Source organism: Temnothorax americanus, unplaced genomic scaffold (genome assembly GCF_048541705.1).
Source record: "Temnothorax americanus isolate GAGA-0224 unplaced genomic scaffold, ASM4854170v1 Scaffold12, whole genome shotgun sequence".
In the NCBI taxonomy this organism is placed as follows: domain Eukaryota; kingdom Metazoa; phylum Arthropoda; class Insecta; order Hymenoptera; family Formicidae; genus Temnothorax; species Temnothorax americanus.
The window spans coordinates 346,462-367,924 of NW_027509253.1; the positions used below are offsets into that span (position 1 = coordinate 346,462).

Here is a 21,463-nt window from a genome sequence, read left to right on the forward strand (position 1 = left end):
ATAATATTAATATGTTATATGTCTGTAAATAATATTAAATAATATTAATGTGTGAATTAATATCATATGCGTTAATATGAATGCGTATAATATTAATAAAATTTATTGTTGATTGCCAGTCGTTACTACGTTTATCTTTATTATGAAAAAAGCCCTAATTATAGATACTCTAAAAAAAATGTATTAAGCCTAACGCATTACGTTGAATATCAATTACCGATATCAATGCAAATAATTAAATGCACTTCAAAAAAAAAAAGAAGAAATCACGCGTTAATCGCGACAATAATTAATGTAGGAATATTTCATTACGCAAGGAAAACCTTTTTAACGTTCTTTATTTATCTGCGTGTTTGGCTTATATCAGTAATATCGTGAGCCTTCCTAGCTCTAAGCTATCAGATCTAATTATGAAGCACGATGTGTCCAGAGAACGTACAAAATACGCGATGAGATGCCCGCCGGTTCAAATTATCCTTCGATTTATTCACGTCCGGGAGGGATAGGACATCCACCCCATCGCCGCCGCTCGCCTCCGATGACGGCTTCTTGTTGCATCTTATTTCGCGCTCTTGCTCTCTTCTTTTCATCTTATTTCCCTCGGCCGCTCGTCCTATACCCTATAAACCGCCGCGCACGACAGACGACGGCGTCGTGTCTTCGGTTGGAAATCAGGGATGCGATAAGCAAACACTACCCGCGCGCCGCTCTATTATTAAACTATAAAATCCCGGCATTCCATTGGCGCAGAAGCTTTCGCGGATGATATGCTGAATTATCTCCCGAGAACGCATATGTCCGACCGGGTAAAACAAGCGCGCGAAACTGGACGAGATTTAATTAATACACTCCCATAAAATCTGATTACTTCGTAAATGTTTATGCACCTGCGAGGCGTGCATCCAGGGCGTGACACGAAAATAATCCCACAAAAATTACTAGTGTTTCGTTCGCGCGTTTACCTCTATCTATATGATTAATATCTCCCGCAAATGTATAATGCTGAGAATTTGAGATTAAAGCTATGTAATTTAATTGTATCGGAAATTTTTTGTATTTAAGTTTATATAAAATATTATCTAATCATGTATTAGTCTCAAATATATATTCTCAAATTCTAAATTAATTACCGTAAATTACTTTTTATTAAACAACAATTCTAAACACATCGTAAGTAATGGATAATATATTGAATTGGGATATTTTAACAAGCGGAACTCAACTTTGCACCGTTGCATTTATATTGCATTTGAATGAATTAGGTGCCACGCCATTGCAAATGCGACTTATTCTTTTGCCGCTGTAGTTTGGTCACGCCCTTGTTCGCGGCGAGGATTATAACATCATCGACGAAAAATCTTCGGGCTCGTTATAATGCATAAATAAGTGCAAACGCGCAGTGACGCCCCTTAATTAAGCTATATAGGTCCCCGCTCATGTGGAATGACGATTTGTCGAAGAAACACGACAAGCACATGGGGAAACATCCCATGTACTCGAAAATCTTCATAAAGCAGCTCATTTTCGTGCACTTTTGAGCTTCGCATGCTCTACAAATTGTGATTCGTTAAAAATGCACTAATTTGCATAACTATATAGACATAACGCGTTTACGTCCCATCAAAAACTGCATCATAATAATCTTATTTATCTAGCCTATATTTATCTATCGTATCCATTCGAATATTCAACGTGATGTAGATAATAACGCCCAAAAGTAAAGGTCTAAAAAAAAGAGTAAAATATTTTTTTAGTAATATAGAAAAATTAATTTATATAAAAAATGCGTTAAGATAAACAATTAAAATAAACAATTTGTTAAAAGATAAAAATCGTTGTTTTATTTATCATCTTTTTTATATCTTTGGGCTGAAAACTTGTGAAATTTATTACGTGTATTATACATTTACGTATAATAGCAGATTGCAATTTATATATTAAATATAATAATATAAAAAATATATGCGTATATTTATAATATAATATAGAGTTAATATTACAAATATCATTTAATGATAAACATACGTGATGCATATTATTGTTAACACGATTTTTAGATATTAATGAATAAATTCATAAATCTGCATTAATATGCTTCTTGCACCTAAATCAGTCTTCAATGACAGTTATAACAATATTTGCTTGAGATAGAGAAATTACTTTAGACACGATATACTTCGTCACAGCTCCACTAAATTAATTAATGCCTCTTATTATTGCGGTTATTTAATATCGTATAATTATTTATAGATTTACTTGAATCTTTAATAGATAAAAGAAGATAATATAAAAGATTATGTTACGAAATAACAAAGTAGATTGAATTGAGCGATTTTTTAGCACGGTATCACAAGCCCGGCTAGCTCAGTCGGTAGAGCATGAGACTCTTAATCTCAGGGTCGTGGGTTCGAGCCCCACGTTGGGCGACTTTAATTTTTGTTCTGATTTCTATTACATTTGTATACAAATTAAAAATATCTGTGTTCGTAAGGTACGTGATATTATTTTATTTGCAAGTAAAGAATCATTTCGATTTTCTATTACATATAGTTCAGTTTTATTATTTTATCTTTATGCGGCTATGTATTTTACATTTTTATAATAACAAACAAGACATTTTTTCACACCGATTTACATATTCTTCAATTAATTCAGAGTTGCTTTTTATACAGAGGAAATCTAAATACACTCATGCATAGAAGGCTATTTTTTCTTGTAACTTTTAATTCTTGATATCGAAATTTTGTAAATAGAAATTTTACTAGAATAAAGACAAATTTTAAATTATGTGTATTTCAAATTAGATTAGAGACTAGATATTACATTTCGCGTGTACGTGCAAATATTATTTATATATTTTAAATTAAAAAATAACATGTGTTTTTGCTACCTGAGAGTGACTTCGAACTAAAAATCTATACGTGACGTAAATTATAGATTTGCAGTACTGACAGTGAATATCGGAATGCAGCCTGTATGGATAAAAATTACGTTATATATACAAATATACAAATATAACCTTTCATAATTAATTTATATTTTTATCACAGATCACGAGATCATTATATTCAAATATACGCTTAATTTCGTTTTGTATCAGGTGGTCGAAATGATAAAACGAGCCTTAAAAAAAAAAAAAAAAAAAAAAAACAGAAAAAAAATTCCGAGCCAATATCATGCTCAAATTGCTAAGGCTCGCGGCTTGGCGGCATGAAGCCTATGAAATTTTAATGCATGCGGGAGGACGATTTACTAAATCGGATTTAGCTATATGTAACGTGATTTAATGTGTAGACGAATTATGCAAAAACAATATTAGTCATACTGAGCTTACTATGATAAATGTTGTTTTGCCTTAATGTCTGGAAATGATGAACAGATTACATCTATAAAGAGAGTCAACGCCTCTCAAAACTGTTTACAAGTAAATGTCATCAAGCGAAATACATGTTCAAGTGAAATACAGTTATCATGCACATATTTCAATAATTCATTTATCGTGTAAATATGTTTCAGACTATATTGAACACTTACAGCGGCATAAAACCGTGACTTTAATTTACAACCCGACGAGGCTTTGTGCATGAAGCATAAGAAAAAAATTGACGAAATTCTGGCGTGCTTGTTGGATAAAATAGGGAATGAAACAACAATAGGCATTGCTAGAGACGCAATAATAAAAATTCGTTACGCATAACGTTCATCATACCGCGTTAGGCTGGATTAGGCAATTAGTCCACCTTGACGGTTTGCCAATATTAACAAAAGTTGGCAGTCAGCGAGAGAGTTGCCAGGCGGTAGTCTGGTCTCAGGGTTTTAAAAATGTCGGCCTGTGTTATTATTGTGTACAATGCGTAGGTTATTAATATTTAAATTTACAGTGTTGTGTTCTGTCAGTTCTGTGTGTGCAAGTTGTGTTTCTCTCTCTAGCAGCGGCACTAGCTCTTCGTTAGTGGTGTTATTTGTACGGTCATAACAAAGTAATCTGCCAAAAAACTTTCGGCATCTATTTTTAAACAGATAAACGATGTATAAAACAAAAATCAAAATAATTGAAAATACGATTAAGAAAATAATTTGATGTCTGGTTTGCAGCTTCTGGTAAATGGCGAATAAAGCGTCTTTAAAAAAGTTAAAGATCACCGTAAAGATCGCCGTTAACACCGATTTCTCCATTATTATTATTTAGAAGTGACGAACACTGGTCTGACGAACACCTATTGAACTTTGTAATAAAAAAATTCACATTTACATTCCGATGTTTGTTTATTCTTCTTCCCCTACTACTAATTATTTAAAAAACTAGAAATTTAAAATACTGTTAATATTATTTCCAATAAAATTTTAAATTTAAACAATTGAAAATTCGAATACGCGTTACCTTTATATGTTACCCATTGCAAATAACTTATATTATTATTACTTATTTATTATTTCAAATATTATTACTTTAATTAAAAGTCCCTTGAAATTAATTTTACATTAATGTTTATAATGTGATAATAAAATTTCTACTTCGAAAATTTGCATACTCTATCAGTATCATCAAAATAAATAAAAAAAATTTTTAATTTTCACAAATATATTACTCCGAAACTTATGCTTATTCAAACAAACGCCGGGACACGTACCTCTTTTTTTCACCTCCAGAATAGAAGTTCCAGGGTGAGTCACCTGAGCTTCCCCTTGTAAGTTGAAGTTAGATATTTAATTTCTAAGTATTGCAAATTGCATGTATTTCAGATTTTCATGTAATACGATACATGGAATATATATATAGCTGTTATTCATTTTTTAATATAATTCCAACATCTTTCTTATGCCAATTCCCCGGAGTACTTTCCGCTAAATCAAAGTACGGAGTTCTATAACAAGTGGAACTGCAATTTTGTTCCGAAGAAACGATTAAAGCAATGAGCGAATCCGAAAAAGTATAGCGCGCGTCTATCGGAACGATTGTCTCCTTATTCACATAGTAGACTATCGCTGGCGCACTCCAGATATGGAAATGCCTGCTTCTTACTCGCGCTTCCTCGTCTTGTAGGAAGATAATAGAGATATACCTCTCATCAGGCAACGTGATAAACACATTCCTTGTACACGTTTTCCACTTTTATGGCAACTCGTCGAATTTCCGGTGCTGTCGTGCATATCGTGAAAACAAGGGGAACAACGGCATAATGTAGGCTGACAGATGTTTTCGTAGGCTCGGATTATGTGATACAGCTAGAATTTCTGTCTTTCCAATAAAAATATAAAGCCATTTACCGCGATCTTTGGAACTTTTACCATTAAATATATCTCAATGATGTTCTGTTTTCTATAAGTATCAAAATAAAATCCAGTTAAGGAGGTTCGGGTGCTTCATCGCTGGAGAGAGTAGTGGGACGCGGGGGTCCAGTGCGTGCTGCTGCTTCTGTCAAGCGTTAACCTTAAAAATGACTGATAAACAATATATACAGATGGAAAGAAAAGTTTGTGAGTAAAAAAATACAAGTGCGTATGAAAATCAGGAGAGAAAATAACAGGACTTTTAATAACGTGCACAATTTATCAAAAACTTTTATATGTTATTAAACACATCGCAACTTCTATTCAAATGCCTCGCCGTACAACCTACTCTACTATACTCGTTTGCGCTGTTGTCATTATTTGCTTGCGTTCATTTCTAACAGACGAAAAATCAAGCAATTTATGCTTTAATAATTAAGGTGGTTCATGCAGTACTTGCAAATCAAATAGGCAACTATTCTTATTAGTGATAAATAAGGGTGATTTTTGTCCGTAAAAATCAGCATTATAATTAGATTTATTATTTATGACATCTTTAATATGTTATACCTTTACGCAATTAAAATATTGAGACAAAAATCATATCTTTTACTAGAGTTGTGAGCCGTGTGAATATATGTACAACAGCAGCGCGGCAACGTTATGGTAAATAGAATAAACAATGCATGTTAAAATTATTTGGACATTTTATAACCTTATTGTATTAAAACTTGTATTTATTCAGTGTTGCAGATCTTGATCAAACTTAATTTTAATTCTTTTTAGAAATGGACGAATATTTTTGTTTCACTCTTTGCTTTATTCAGCGTCCAGAACATGGTAAACGTTGAATGTTTTGGGATATGCGCTATACTCATCAGCTGACACATGCGTTGCCAAGCTGCCGCTAATGCCGCTCGAGTCCAGCAGCAGCTGTCAGTTCCGTGTTGTCGATTTAGTCAATCGAAAATTACGTTTTATTATTATATAGTACGGTCAATGAACTCGGGCTTCGTCCAGTATCTTGAAAAATGTTTATTGCATCGTTTCGTCAGTTTTTGGTTCGTTCATCTATTTTTGAAGTATTGTAATTTTCGCAGCATAAGCGCTTTAGCCTTGTTTTTCGCAAGAGGGGTTACTCCCCCGCGTTAAATTGGCAAAGTTTACGGACATATATCTCCGAAACCAAACGGTTAAAAATCCGAAATTTTACAGACACACTCTAGGAACGTTAATCTTTCATTTCATATCACATTTTCCGGACTAACTACATTTGACCTAAATGCATGAACCACCTTAATTTTTCTACGAAATTTGCGATAACCTACCTTGCATATTTTTCTTTCCTTATCATTTGCATTTTTTCTTGCATTATTTCATTCATGTCATTTTTCATAAGAACCTATGCTAAAAAGTACAATTTTTGAAGTCGATTTTTGTCAAAACGTGACCATGAAAAATTCCTAAAAAATTCACATAATTCTATTTTGCATTCCAGAACAATATTATATTAAAATTTTATGAAGCTGGCTGCATTTTTTTATAACATTTTTTTAAAATTATTTAGTATTTCTTATTTTCTTATACCTGATGATTAATTAATAAAAAATGTTTAATAATTCCGAAACTATGAATACAAAGCTGCTTTTCTCAATGCCACTTATCATATCCATAATCGCATTATATCTGAGTTTTTTCACTTCTTTTTAATGCCACTTATATTTCCAGGATACTTCTTTACAGATAGAAGGAAAAGGTTTTCCGCCCAAATTGTCTCTGATCGTTTGCTTATGGTTCGCTCAACTTTGAACAATAAGATTCTTAGAAGAATCACCCATCGTTTTGCTTATGTATAAATATATGTACATATATGAGATACAAAGTGCCACCTAAGCGAGGAAGAAAAATGAGACAACGGGTCCCAATTATGCTTTCCTAGGATATTTTTTTCTAATATGTAGGAAGAACGGAAAGGTTGTCTATAGCCAATTTTCCTGATTGCCTGACAATACGCAGTTCGGTCACTGAACTATATGAACAATAGGACTCTTAAATATGAGATACAGAGTGTCTCCAGACGATAGAAAGAAATAAGACAAACAGCGGATCCTGATTGTACGTTTCTAGGATTTTTTTCTAAGGAAGAAGGAAAGAAGGAAAAAGTTTTTCGGTCAATGCTTTCGGGCCTGATTGCTTGTCGCTTCGGTTACTGAACCTTGAATAATAAAATTTCTCGAAATCACTTACTATCTTGCATGTATATGTATATGAACCAAATGCATGTCTTTCGGCGCGCAGATCGTTAGGGTCTTTCATTGTAGTCGTACCATGTTACGTGCGTTTTCCAATAAGCGACACAAGTCGATGCGATTGTCCAATTGATCAACCAAACTCTGAATAACTCAATTGGTATTTTAAATAATTTCGACATCCCACGACTGCAGATCAATGTTTTCAAAATATTTTAACAACATTCAAAAAAATCATATATTATAAAATAATATTTAAAAAATATATATATAATATTATTAAAGCGTTCAAAAAGTACACATAAAATTAATATTTCTAAAATTATTTTAATTGCAGACTTTTCTTCTTTAATATGTGTTGGCACCCGATACCCAGACTAGACTTGATACGGCAAAAAAAAATTAGGATAACATCACACGGTGTTTGTTCCCAAGCGGTCACCCATCCAAGTACTAACCGTGCTCAACGTTGCTTGACTTCAGTGATCGGACGAGAACTTTTTTTTTTTTTTTTTTTTTTTTGACGAGGATAATTTATTAACTCATATATATATACATTATATTACTATATACATTGTAGTTCCTGCCTATTTAGCTTAACCTACTTTTTCAATTAAGTACAAGTTTATCTTATATCCGTCTCCGGTACTATATACTTTATTCTCATTGCACTATATACCTATCCTTTGTACTATATTTTGTAGGAAAAACATTGAAAAAAAACCTACTTATCAGATGAACATTAAGTGCAATACAAAATTTGCAACACTTTTGATTCAAGATCTTAAGTTACTTACTTAATCTATATTGCTTTTTTAAATATGTCTAATTTTTGGTAAGGCACTTCATATTTAAAGTGTTTTGGCATGTTATCAGCTCTAATTTGAGTTATATCTTTGGTTAGTTTATTATGTTCTAATTGTTTATCGTAGAATCTTTCCGCAATACTATAAATATAATCTCTTATATATGGTATTTCTGCTTGCTTATGTAGATCTACTATTTTACAATATCTACCTTCATTTAGAATCAGTCTTAGGCACTTATTTTGGAATCTTTGTATAGGTAATAAATTCGTTTTAGCTGTTCCGCACCATGCTGCCGCCGCATATGTGACTATCGGTCTTAATATCATCTTATATATTAACGCCTTGTTATGTTTGCTAACTGCAGAGCTTCTTACTAACAATGGATAAAGTTGTCGCATTACAAAGTATGTTTTTCTTAAAACTATATCAATATGTCTTTTATATGTCAACTTATAATCTAAATTTACCCCTAAGTATTTTACCATACTTTTACAATTTATTGCCTGGTTGTATACTTTTATTGGTTGTATTATACGTGAATCCTTGATTTTTCTCGTAAAGACTATTACTTCTGTTTTCGCTGCGTTTAGTGTTATTTTCCATTTATCATAATATTTCTGTAACATGTCTATGTGTATCTGTATCTGTTTGGCCGCAACTATAGCGCTAAAGGAGTGTGCGTACGAGGCCGTATCATCCGCAAACATCGCTAAATTGGTTTTCTCAAATCTATCTATATCATTTAAATATATCGTAAACAAAAGTGGTCCAAGTACCGACCCTTGTGGTACACCTGCTCTAACATCCCTTTCTGTGGAGAGAGTATTATTTATTCTTACTTGCAGTTTTCTGTTTCTTAAATACGAGTATATTAGTTTGATAATATAAATAGGATAATTATTTTTTATCATTTTATATAACAGACCATCCCACCATACTTTGTCGAACGCTTTTTCAATATCCAAAAGCATCATAACTGTAACATTTCCCTTATTATAATTAAGTCTTATATCATTAATTATTCTAACTACTTGTTGTACCGTATTGTGTTTCTTTCTGAATCCAAATTGTTCATCTATTATTATATTGTTTTGATCTTCATATTTCCTTATTCTGGTTGCAATTATCTTCTCTACTACCTTACTAACACTTGATAGAAGACTAATTGGTCTATAGCTAGATGGCTTGATCGGATCCTTGCCTAGTTTTAATATTGGAATTACAATGGCAGTCTTCCACTCATGTGGAAAATGCCCAATTTTGAATATCGCGTTTGTAATGTATGTTAACTGAACTAAAGCTTTTTTGCTTAAATTTTTAAGAACTATATTTTGTATTCCATCCTTTCCAGGTGCTTTAAGTGCAGCTAGTTTCTGGATAATAGTACGGATTTCTTTCGGTGAAGTCAAATCTCTTTTGTATTCATCCAATTTTACTTCACTATTATCTATAAATTCCTTAACTGTTCTGATAATTTCTTCTTGTTGTAGACTATTATTATTTAAATCAATATTATGCACGTACTCATACTGCGTCGCTATCATTTCTGCTTTATCTTTATCATCGAATGCCTCAGTACTATTATCCTCTAGCGTAGGTATTGGTTGATGTTTCTTTTTAAATATTTTAGTCATTTTCCAAAGCGATTTATCATTTACATTAATTTTTGATAGCTTTTGTGTCCATATGTTATTTTTAAATTTTAATATTTCATCCCTAATCGTTCGCGTTTGTTTCCTATAGTCATCTCGGTGAGCTGGATTCCTAGTTCTTTGCCAGAGCTTTCTAGTTCTATTCCTTTGTTTAATTAACTTTAATATTTCCTCAGGCAGTTCTTCCTCTTCCCTTTTTATTTTAGTTTTATTTACTGTTTCTTTAAGCGTTGCTTCTATATTGTAAACTAGTTTAGATACTTCTTGTTCTATGTTTTGTTCTGTATTTATTTTATTATTTATTGTTAATCTCTCATCTAGTATATTTCTAAAGTTTTCCCAATCTGCTTTTTTATATTTATATACTTCTTGCACAAATTCATTATTGTAATTTATTTGCCCTATTTCAAATAATACAGGTCTATGGTCTGAATTCAGCTCATCGAGCACTACAGGCTCCGTAATATTATTAATATTTTTGTTGATTAATATGTCTATTGTTGTAGGCGTACCTCCATTCTCTGGGTAGTGTGTTGGTTCATTTGGAAACACAATACTGCAGTTGTTCATTTGACAGTAATCATATAAAGTAAGCCCATTCCTATTATTTATGTGACAGTTCCAAGCTTTATGTCTAGAATTGAGATTTCCTGCAATTATTACCTTGTTAGCTACATTTAGTAAATCTTCAATATTCTTTTTGGTGTAGTGAGTGGATGGTCTGTTATATGCCGCAACTACATGTACACCGTTAGCAAGTTTAATACATACATTTTCTATTACGCTTGAGTTACTTTTGACTACCTTATAAGGGACATTTTTCTTTACTAATATCATAACTCCTCCTGCCGCGTTATGCCTATTATATCTTTCGCATGTATAGTTTCTTAACCTAAATTTATCATTAGCACTTAGTTTTGTTTCATTAATAAGTATGATATCTATTTTATTTCTGCTTAAAAATTCTATGAGTTCACATGTTTTATGCCTAACCCCGTTCGCGTTCCAAGTACATATTTTTATTTTACGCATAACGATGATTCTAATGTTTGATAAAATTCAACCATTACCTGGAATTTTTCTATTTGACTGTTACATACTTCCATCCTTTCATTGATGGTTTTCATTGTTTTTAACATCATTTTAATATTAATATGCTCATTTAATTTTTTGAATTCTTCCATTAATCTTAGAAAATCATTAAAGTCATTATCTATTTTGCTATCGTACCTAATTCTCCCTGTATCCCTTTGCATTACTTTTGATCTATAACTATCTACATTATTTTTATCTTCTTTGCAGCTTTCCTTTTGTCGTGCCTCCGATGATGTCCTCAGATCCGGAAATTGCTTCCGGTCGTTTATGTCTGGATCCTTCTGTTGCTGTCTGCCCATATCCTTTTTGCTTCCTTTCGATCTAGTCTGTTCCTTTTTAATCCAGTCTAGCCTCTTCTTATACACTTCGCAAATAGTTGCATTAGCAGGATGATTTTTGTTACAGTTTATACACTTTGCCGGTTCGCTTTTGGGTTTTATACAGTCTTTAGTTAAGTGTTCGCCTGCACATTTCAGGCACGCTGGGTCCGCATAGCAATTTATTGTCGCATGTCCCCATTCCTGACATCTGTGACATTGGGCTAATTTTCTTTTATTAATGTAATACTCCCAATCCACCTTCGTGTAGCATAGGTACTGGACTTTTTGTTTAAGTGCACCCAGTTTTATTGTTTCCAATGAAACCATGTAGATTGGTTTCTTGGTTCCTTTCATTATACTAATATTGTATACTTTTAGACCTAGTTCTTCTATGCTTTCCTTGATTTCTTCTGATTTTGCATGTTCATGCAGGCCCTTGAGCACGAATGTTCTCCTTTTCTCGTCCTTGTCCGTGTATGTATGGAACTTAACCTCCCTGCTTTGCCAAACTTTTCTTAGTTCGTCATAGTCTTTTTTGTTACTCACGAACACTTGTACGTGATTGTCTCGATATTTCATGTAGAACTTACTCTCCACTTTTTGCTTTATTAGTTCTACAAATCCTTTGTGATCCTTAACGCTGCCATGTACAACTAGCGGTGGCGGCTTCCTTGTCTTGACTTCTTGCACATTGTCTTCTTCACTACCTCTGCCATCCGTGTCCATATCCTCACTATCCTGATCTTCATCCCTCTCGGCAAGCAATGAATATCTGTTTTTGGTGTCTACTTTATAAGCCATTTTCTTGGTTGTATTGTCCTCTGCTGTATCCCTTGTGTCGCTGTACTTTCTTTTTATCGCTCTGTCCAGCACTCTTGTATATTTAATTGAATCACTTTGCTGTTCATTTGTTATGCCCTTTGCATTGAGGTTAGTTTCCTCTCTTTGACCATTTCTGGTGTCTTCTTTGTCTATTTTCTCCACGTCCTCTCCCCTCAACGTTATTTTTCCTTCTTCTTGCAGTATTCAGTAATTATAAATATGAATATTGCTACGCTCTCTTCAAGAATTTTTTTACTATCTGATAACTCTCTATCCACGTGCGTATTCGCTCGCGTCTGGACGAGAACTGGACGAGAACTGGTACTTTAAAACGTGATTTGGAAGTTATCCAGCAATGCGAGTTATTCGGAGACAATTTAACCGGTTTTAATTCGATAACTTTTAACGTGATTGGTGAAATGTTATCTTTACATCCCACGAAATAACATCAAATGTAATATTAAGGATTATGCAAAATATTCTAATAAGCAACGAACATTAACGTAACATTTAGAAATTTGATTTCATGTGTATTAGGTATTTGAGAGAGAGAACGTTTTAATAATATTATATATATATATATATTTTTTTTTTAATATTATTTTGTAATATATAATTTTTTTTAAATGATGTTAAAATATTTTGAAAACATTACAGGACATATCTTTTAAATGTTACTCTAACATTTATTTGAAGAATACAACCGTTTAAAATTGCTAATAATTTGGACTCCAGAAATAACGTTTGTAATATATTAATTTTTTGTTGTTAGTGTTGTTACAGTGTTAGTTTTTACATTACAAAATAATCATATTACATTTTATATTACAAAATATAAAAAATTATATATTACAAAATAATATTTAAAAAATATATTTATATAATATTATTAAAGCGTTCTCTCTCTCTCTCTCTCTCTCTCTCTCTCTCTCTCTCTCTCTCTCAAAACATACACATAAAATCAATATTTCTAAACGTTACCAATGTTCCTAGCTTACTGGACGTATTTTGTATAAATACAGTCTTTAATATTGCATTTGATGTTATTCCGTAAGATGTAAAGATAACGTTTCACCAATCACGTTGAAAGTTTTCGAATTAAAACTGTTTAAATCGTCTCCGAGTAACTCACATTACCAGATAACATTCAAATCACGTTTCAAAGTACCAGTTCTCGTCCGATCACTGAAGTCAAGCAACGTTGAGCGCGGTTAGTACTTGGATGGGTGACCGCTTGGGAACACCGCGTGATGTTATCCAAATTTTTTTTGCCTCGTGAAATCTAGTCTGGGTATTGGGTGCCAATACAATAAAAAAGGAGAAGTTGCAGCGTTTTTTTCGTATTGTTCTAATGTTCGAATCTCACTGTCTGTCTGCTGTTTCAAGAAATTGATGGCTCATAATTGATATTTTACTTTTTGGAGATACATTGGGTCTGTTTTTTTTATTGCTGAACTGTCTACACTAGTTTAGAGTTAATCTTTTTCACTCCACATTGGAAGGAAAAAGATTAACTCTGAACTAGTGCAGCCAGTTCAGCAATAGAAAACAGATTTATTATAATTATCACTGTTTTATTTAATCAAATTTAATATGGCAACTCTTATAATTTAAGTAAGAAGAACAAGAACAGTATAAAATGTCCCTATAGAGGGAAAAATGAGACAATTGAAAAATGGCCCAATTGATCGGTGATAGAGATTTTTTTGAAAAATATATACCATACATTAAGACAAGCTAAGATTTTTGGTCCTTATCTTGATATATAATCTAATCAATTAAATAAATAAAAAATTGTCACGTCATGAACTGAGATATTTAGCGAGCAGTGACATAGAGAAAAATGTCTAACGTTTAAAGAAAGCCATGAAGATATTAATGTAAATGTACAAAAAACTTTTATCGTAAACAGACTTCTTTGCTATTTCTATATAAGTTAACATATCATTGAAAGGGTCCGATTAGGATAGCTTGTGAAGTTTATCATAAATGTAAAAGGATATTTATGTTGCCTCTACAACAATAAGCGTTAAGAACGAAGTGTGACGAGAGATTAGGTGAGTGTTTCCTTTGTTTCTATAGAATTCAAAAAAGATAGATTTAAAAGAAATCTGATGGACAATTTCCCGGAAAGTTTCTATAGAACAAAGTCCGTAGGGATGACAATCAAATTTAACTTCATCCTTAAACTCGAGTTCAATGCACTGCGGACATTCACAGACATTTACGCATACACTCTTTTATACACACATGTTTTTGAAGGTAATAATGCACTGAATAGTTGAAAAAATAAAGAAATAAGAGATAACTTAAAAAAAAATAAGAACAAAGCTGTTTAACCTAAATTAAACAAGCAGCTCAAATTAATTTTCATTTAAAACTCATTTTGAAATTTTATTTAAAAAAAAATTGAATTATTTGGAGCTCGTTTATTATGGATTATTTTGCAAATGCATGTTTATTGCGTAAAATTACACAGGCCGACATTTTTAAAACCCTGAGACCAGACTATACTTTCCCAAAGGTTTTCGGTCCGCTGAATCCGAATCCGCCAGCGGAATTGCTCCATCACATCAGGTTTTCGAGATATCCTAACCTGAAAGTGCAAAAAACACAGTTTTTCGCTATATTCGGGGTTGTATTAAACCACGAATTAATTTTTCTCCACAAAACTCGTTACGGCATCTAAAAATACTATTCTTCGCCTTCAAAATGCTTTTTGAATTGTTCAGATATCTTATTTCTTCTCGGAGATATCGTCCGTTGAAATTTAAGTGCGCTTGAAAAGGACCGGATCCACGGTCGAAACGTAGCGTTTTAGATCAATAAAATTTGGCCAGTTGGGTCGCTTACAATATCTAATTTTAATTTTATTTATTCACTGGTGACTCAAACTCTCTAATACTGTTTTTAACACACACCTTTGACCTTAATAATGGTGTCCAACCGGGATGAAGGATATTTCGAAACTATTACAAAAAAATTCGGATATAACACCACGCAACTTCTAAAATCGTGGATTAATACGAGGATCAAGATTAACTCACTGAGACATCGACTGACATTCCTGCTCCGATGTAGAAGAGATGACGTCTTACCTCCACACATATATAACCTGAGACTCAACATCATCTTTCAAAGCAACAGTGTAATCCGCAAGTTCAACATCTTGAAAAAACGTTACCAACGAAACATACTTAACCTTGAAATCAAAGATATCAACTTTGATTTAAATTTTCTGCGATCTAATGTTAAGAAAATCGAGGACACACTTGCTTCTATTTTACCGAATGACGTAATGCAAAACTTTGATACATTTAACACTTACACCATAGATCGACATGACGATGATGAAACTAGATTAAGATTAATAAGTAAATTTAATGCAATTATGACTAAACAAAATACCTTTTATAACTCATTTTCGAGCATAGATCGCAGCAAATGGATCATAAATGCGAGTAGTAAATCTATATATACCAAGTAATATATTAAACTTTTATTTTCCTAACTTTATAACTCTTTTACCATTCAGAAATGTTAAATTTTTGTTCTTTATACTTTATATATTTTAAACAAAGAACCATGTTTATCTCTGAGTCCTTGACGTTTATACATCAAACTAGACACTTAATTGGACTATGAGATTTTAATCAGAACTGACAACTTCATTGATTTTATGGGACTAACGTATTCTCGTCTCTAAACGGAGAATAAATTTTTACCGTTTTTTCTAACCATCGACTTTAATGTTATATTGTTTATTTTAAAATTGTTTAAAATATCTTAGTTTTATACTCTCGACAATGTCTCTGATCTTTGCCATTACCTCTTATCGATGTTACTTATAGGATTCGTATTTTTTAAATAATTTAATGAAGTTATATCTTTATTCATTTTTTTAGAATTGTTAACTCAGTTATGTTAACTCTGTTTAATTGTAATCCTTTTCATATTATGCTGTTTATGTTTCAATTCGCATATTCTTTGTTTAAATTATGCTGAAGAAAATTTAGTACAATCGAAACGTCCACAATGTTTCGTCTATTCCATTGATCAATAAAATATAGAATAATTTAACGGTAACATTTCTTATTACTCATATTTTGGCCTTTGACGTTCTTATATTGTTTTACGTAAAACGAGCATTTACTTATTTATTACAGTGACATTTTGGAATATTGCGAACATATTTCCTTTTTATCTTTTCTCTCTCTCTTCTTTTGTCTTTTATTTCTTCCTTAAATGTGAATTTTAATTAGATCAAAACTAGTTGAAAATTAGAATTGCTCTCTCAAAATAAGCCGCAATTTATTTTTAAAAATTATTTGACCTATAAATCTTTCTTCTTCTTTGACTTACTCGATTAAAACATTTTATAATAATAGAGCTTAAATCACTGTTCAATATAGTCTTAAAAGCGTACGGGAGATTGATAAGTAATTACCGACGACTACCCGGAAGATAATTAAAGTTTATTAATTCGTGCAAGAAGTTAAAACGCAACGAGCTTAACCGTCATGATTACACAAACTTGATCTAACCGCAAAACGATCTGTTTTCTGTTCGTAGAAGTATCCAGCGTACCGTTTGACCCAGGCTTTCTATTCCAAATAAGAGAGAATGGGAAAAAGAAGATTCAACTAAAGTTAACAAGACATCGCGATCCGTACACTACTAACGATAGCAACAAATCACAGCTGCAAATCGTAGCGGTCGTGTAAAAAGTGTCAAAAACTACCCCGCTAAAAAAAGTTACATGCGAAAGGAGGTGGCGACAGAGGAGAGACTGCGAGAGAAAGAGAAAGAACGAGAATAGAAAGAAACGGCGGAGAGAAATCCTAATGCGAGCGCGCGTGCAAGAGGCGTGATTTCCGAGCGATTCATCTTCCCGAGTTTGCAGGTGTTCGTGCACGTCCTTCATGGCCATTGTCACCGGCCATCCTTTTCTTCCCGCCGATGAGTAGTAGCCCCCTGTTGTCGCTCCTCTATTCTGATCTCGCGTGAAGAAAAGAAGAGAGAGTAGAACGCGAGAACTGTGTTCTTCGGTGCGACGGATCTGGGATAGACCAGGCGAACGATGGAGGACGATTCGCGGTCGAAGAGAGGTGAGTCGAAGGGACGAGGTTCACGTAAGAAGAGCAGAACGAAGAGGAACGAGGAAGAGACAGACGAGTAGAAAAAATTGAAGCAGGAGAGTCAAGAGAAAAAAAAGAAGAAAAAGAATATCAAGTAAGAGTGAGAGGATAAGAACGAAGTTCTTCTAACAAAGAAGAAAAAGAAGTAGCAGAAGAGGCTTATCAGCTCATAAAAGAGGAAGGAGAGAAAGGAAGAGAGAAGAGAGAGAGCAGAAAAAGCTGTGGCGCGTGGTAGTGGTAACGGTAACCGGTGGTAGTGGTGATGATGATTCTGACGGTGGTGGTGGTCCTGGTGCGGTAGCGAGCGTATAGCGAACGAGCATCCAGATCTGTCGCGTGCTGCTTGGAACGAGACGGAAGCGGGACATGCAGTTGCGCGACGACACCGAGCGGAACGGGGCAACAAGGACGAGGACGGGGACGACGACTTCGATGACGATTTCGACAATGACGACGACGACGGCAACGCAGTCAGACGACTGATAGCGAACGATCACTATTAACAAGTCGGCTCTTTCGGAGTTCCCGGAGCGCGCGGGATGGGATGGATGCTGCTGCGGCGGGCCCGTGTGAGTAGAACAAGTCGCGCCGTGTGTCCCGCTGATATAGTGTTGGTGGTTTCACTCTTGGCCTCCGCCACCGCCGCCAAGCCGCCGTGGTGTGCGCTCGTGTGCCGCCGCCGCCGCTACCGCCGCCGCCGCCGCCGCCACCGCCGCCACCGCCGCGCCGGTTCGGTCTCTCTACGAGAGCGAACCGAGGAGCGTGCCCGAACCCGGCGAGTCGGGGAAGAGAACTGCGGCACTCGTTCAGTAGTTTCTCGGACGCCGCACCGGCACCATCCGACGACCCTGCGAGATAACCCTGCGCGTGGCCGCGACCCCCCTTGTGACAATTGCGTGCGTATGCGAAAACCTCTCTTGGCCGATCGCGTGGCTCGGCCTGGTCCCCTTCTTCGTCGCGACCAATTGGCGAACAATCTCGCTGTGTCGATCCCTAAATCGAAGAGATCGGTAACAAACGGGGCTCTGTAGCAATATTTCTCGAGTATTCTTTGAAACGTTTCTTAAAACACGTGGAAAGTGCATGTTTATCGGTTGCGACACCAGCGATCGGTTTTATAAATCGGTTTCGATTTCTCTCGCTTTTAACTTTTCATTATCGCGAATTCGCGGATATTTATAATAAGGTACCTCACTGTAGACGTCGATCGAGGGAGGCCTCAATGTTTCTTCTTCGGATAATGATAACCAGTGATAAATTAGTGATAGTGCGTTACGTGGGGATCTGTTTGTGCCGATCTGTCGCGAAAGGATTTTTTTGCGTGTAACCACGACTGGAAGGGTGTACACGAGAGATCCAGAAGAAGATAGATCATTAAGACTAACAGAAAAAAATTCGACAGAGAAGAGAAAGACGATGTGAGGTAATGCATGTCGACTTTCGTCGATTAATATTCACGAAAGGAAAAAGAGAGACAAGGACCGAGAAAAATCGTCGAAAGCAGCCGATAGTGTCACTCCGCGAATCGCGAAAAAATCATTTAAAAAGGACCGATCGGCCTCGCCGATCACTGGAGAACGACCGATCAACCCGCGCGAGGAACACGGCGCCGATTTCCGTTGTGGAGCTCGCGAGATTCACCGTGTTGACCCGATGTCATCCCGCGAATCGATCCCGTCGTTTCCCGTCCGCGGCAAGTTGTTCCGGAATCCGGCAATCAGCTGGTCCAACAGATAAAAATTGCGCGGAGGCTGTTACTGGGGCGCACGCATAACGTCATACAATACCGAGGTAGCGACCGACAGCAGCCGCAAGAATGCGAGAGAATCAAAAACGGAACGACAACGGACGTGCATGGACGGTAATAGCGGATTGGCAGCCGCATCCCTCGTTCCCAGCAACCCACGTCGTCTCGAGGCACCCTCTTCGGAGGCGGAAGTGACCGGAAGTCGGCTGTAATGCCAACTGGCAGCGAGCGCGGCCCTCATCGATACTGCACAAACGACGACGATCGCGACGATTCAACGACGTTCCTCGAGACCGTTCGAGACGGCGGCGAGAGGTCGGAATCGCGAGGAGGAGACGCGCGAAAACGCGACGATTTATAACAAATCGACGGGAAACGGTTGTACCAACGTGGACAAGGGGGAGGAGGGCAAAGGAAGAAGCGTCGGATGAGACCGTCATGCCCGCTGAGATCGACACGGGCGGGCATAGGGTGCTGCACTGTGATTCCCGTGCCGACTGCCCGACTGCGACGCTGATTCTTCGCGCGTTAACTTCCGCGAACGACGAACGCCGAGCCGATCGCGCGCATTTGCCCGCCGTGAGAATCGACGATAACGGATCGCGCGAGTTGCCGAGACGAGCCCGGAAAGGGAAAGATCGACGACGAAAGACCAGAAGTTGCGTGAGAAAAGCGGAGCCGTTGGATCGCGGGCGCGGAAACCCGTCGTCTAATCGCGGTAAAAGTTCACCTACGAGGGTTCCGAGAATCGGCGACAAAGAAGAAACAATCCTAGTCGGACGTGACTTCCAGGCAACGAGTCGCGTGTTAAGCCCGCACCCGTCACATCGGCGACGAGGAAGAAGAGGAGGAGGGGACGAAGACGAGGACGGAGCAACCGGAGCCGGACTCTTCGGAGCATGTCGCGCGTCGAGGGAATCTCCGCGCGCGATCGAGGATGTCACCAAGGACGAGGGTTTCTCGGTCACGTGGAAGAACCCGCGGGAGAACGCGGGCGACGACGACGAGATCGCGCGAGCGGAGTCGCGGTTACGCGACGGGACGGAAGGATATCGGCTCGCGATAGCGGACACGAACGGGAGTTCGATCGCGAAGCGTCGAAGTCTCCGGGATCGATCTTGGACAAGACCCGTCCGGCCGACGTCCCGCGAGAGTGAGACTCTCGGCGCGGATCTCACCGATCGTCCGGAAAGGACGCGAACTGCGAGAGGATACTCTCTTCTCTCTAGTCACCGCTTGCGTGCTCGCGCGAAAGAAGAAACCTACGAGGACAGTTTTAAAGGCATCGACGAAGGGTTTCTCAGCGAGGAATTCGGTAGCGACGACACGTGGACGGACGAAAACGGGCGAACAGTCACTTCGGGACGACGGAGCGATGAACGTTCGGAAAATGAGTGCAACGAAATCGGTCGGGATTCCGCGAGTAGGAAGAAGATCGGGCGCGCGTGTTGCGTTTACCCTTTTCTGGTTTTCCTCCTCTTCTCCGTCGTGTTCGGACGATGCGGACTGCTCGGTGGTTCGTCCAGTGTGCTTCGAGTCAATGCGCGACCGATAGCGAATGGCTTGAGTGTTTTGGGGATCGGGATTATCGGTGCAGTGAACGCGAGATCGATTGATCCGATCGGTGACGCGGCCATTCGGGCCGAGAGATCGGCCAATCTCTCCCACATGACCGGACTCTCCAGAGGGAAGATACAAATGTATATCAAGAATCGGCATCTGCAGATTCTGCCGGACGGTACGGTGAGCGGTTCCAACGACGACACCTCGGACTACAGTGAGTACACTTTCATAATACTATCGTTCGATTGGTTGACAAATGGTCGAAGGATAAACTGTATGTTAAAAGAGTTTAAACGTGAATTTTAATGTAAATCTAATAAATTCTAAATGGGTCGAATTAAAAAATACGTTAATTCGGATTTAAAAAGTACTCGCTAATAATTACATTTACTTTTCTTGTAATTTATTAAATCTGTGGATTTTAAGAAAGTGTGAAATTGAAATGTGACCTCGATAAGGCTTTATGTAACAGCAAACTATATGCTACAAAGTTTGCATCAAATCTCGGCATTAGAGTGGTTTTACTAATTGAAGTTGTCTGACAAGTTTACTTTTAATACCTGTCGATTATGCGACGTTGTCGAAATAGCGTCGTATTTATTTCAGTCTTTAATTGATATCTCTCCGCATTTATAGACAGCTAATAATAAGTATCGGCACATGTTTTTCGCCTAAAAATATCTTAAATTAAATCATGTCGTTCTCATTCACACACAGTAAAGTAAACAAATTAAAAATATTATCAATGCCGTTCTTCTAATTAACGAATTATTATATTCTTACAAAAGCTAAATTAT

The 21,463-nt window shown here is 36.5% G+C and overlaps 2 protein-coding genes and 2 non-coding genes across 5 annotated transcripts in view; 3 read left to right on the forward strand and 1 right to left on the reverse strand.

Moving 5' to 3' along the window:
• Positions 1–21,463, reverse strand: part of LOC143893441 (cytochrome P450 27C1-like) — a 363,376-nt gene that overhangs the window by 175,626 nt on the left and 166,287 nt on the right. The window lies entirely within an intron of this gene.
• Trnak-cuu (transfer RNA lysine (anticodon CUU)) lies at positions 2,354–2,426 on the forward strand. Its single transcript has one exon. It is a non-coding gene; the product is annotated as a tRNA-Lys (tRNA).
• LOC143893509 (5S ribosomal RNA) lies at positions 13,358–13,477 on the forward strand. Its single transcript, XR_013255820.1, has one exon. It is a non-coding gene; the product is annotated as a 5S ribosomal RNA (ribosomal RNA).
• Positions 18,065–21,463, forward strand: part of LOC143893435 (uncharacterized) — a 109,911-nt gene continuing 106,512 nt past the window's right edge. Inside the window, exon 1 of the mRNA XM_077398810.1 lies at positions 18,065–20,880. Within this exon, the coding sequence (XP_077254936.1) occupies positions 19,542–20,880 (1,339 nt within the window). The 5' untranslated portion in view covers positions 18,065–19,541. The remainder of the gene's footprint in view (positions 20,881–21,463) is intronic.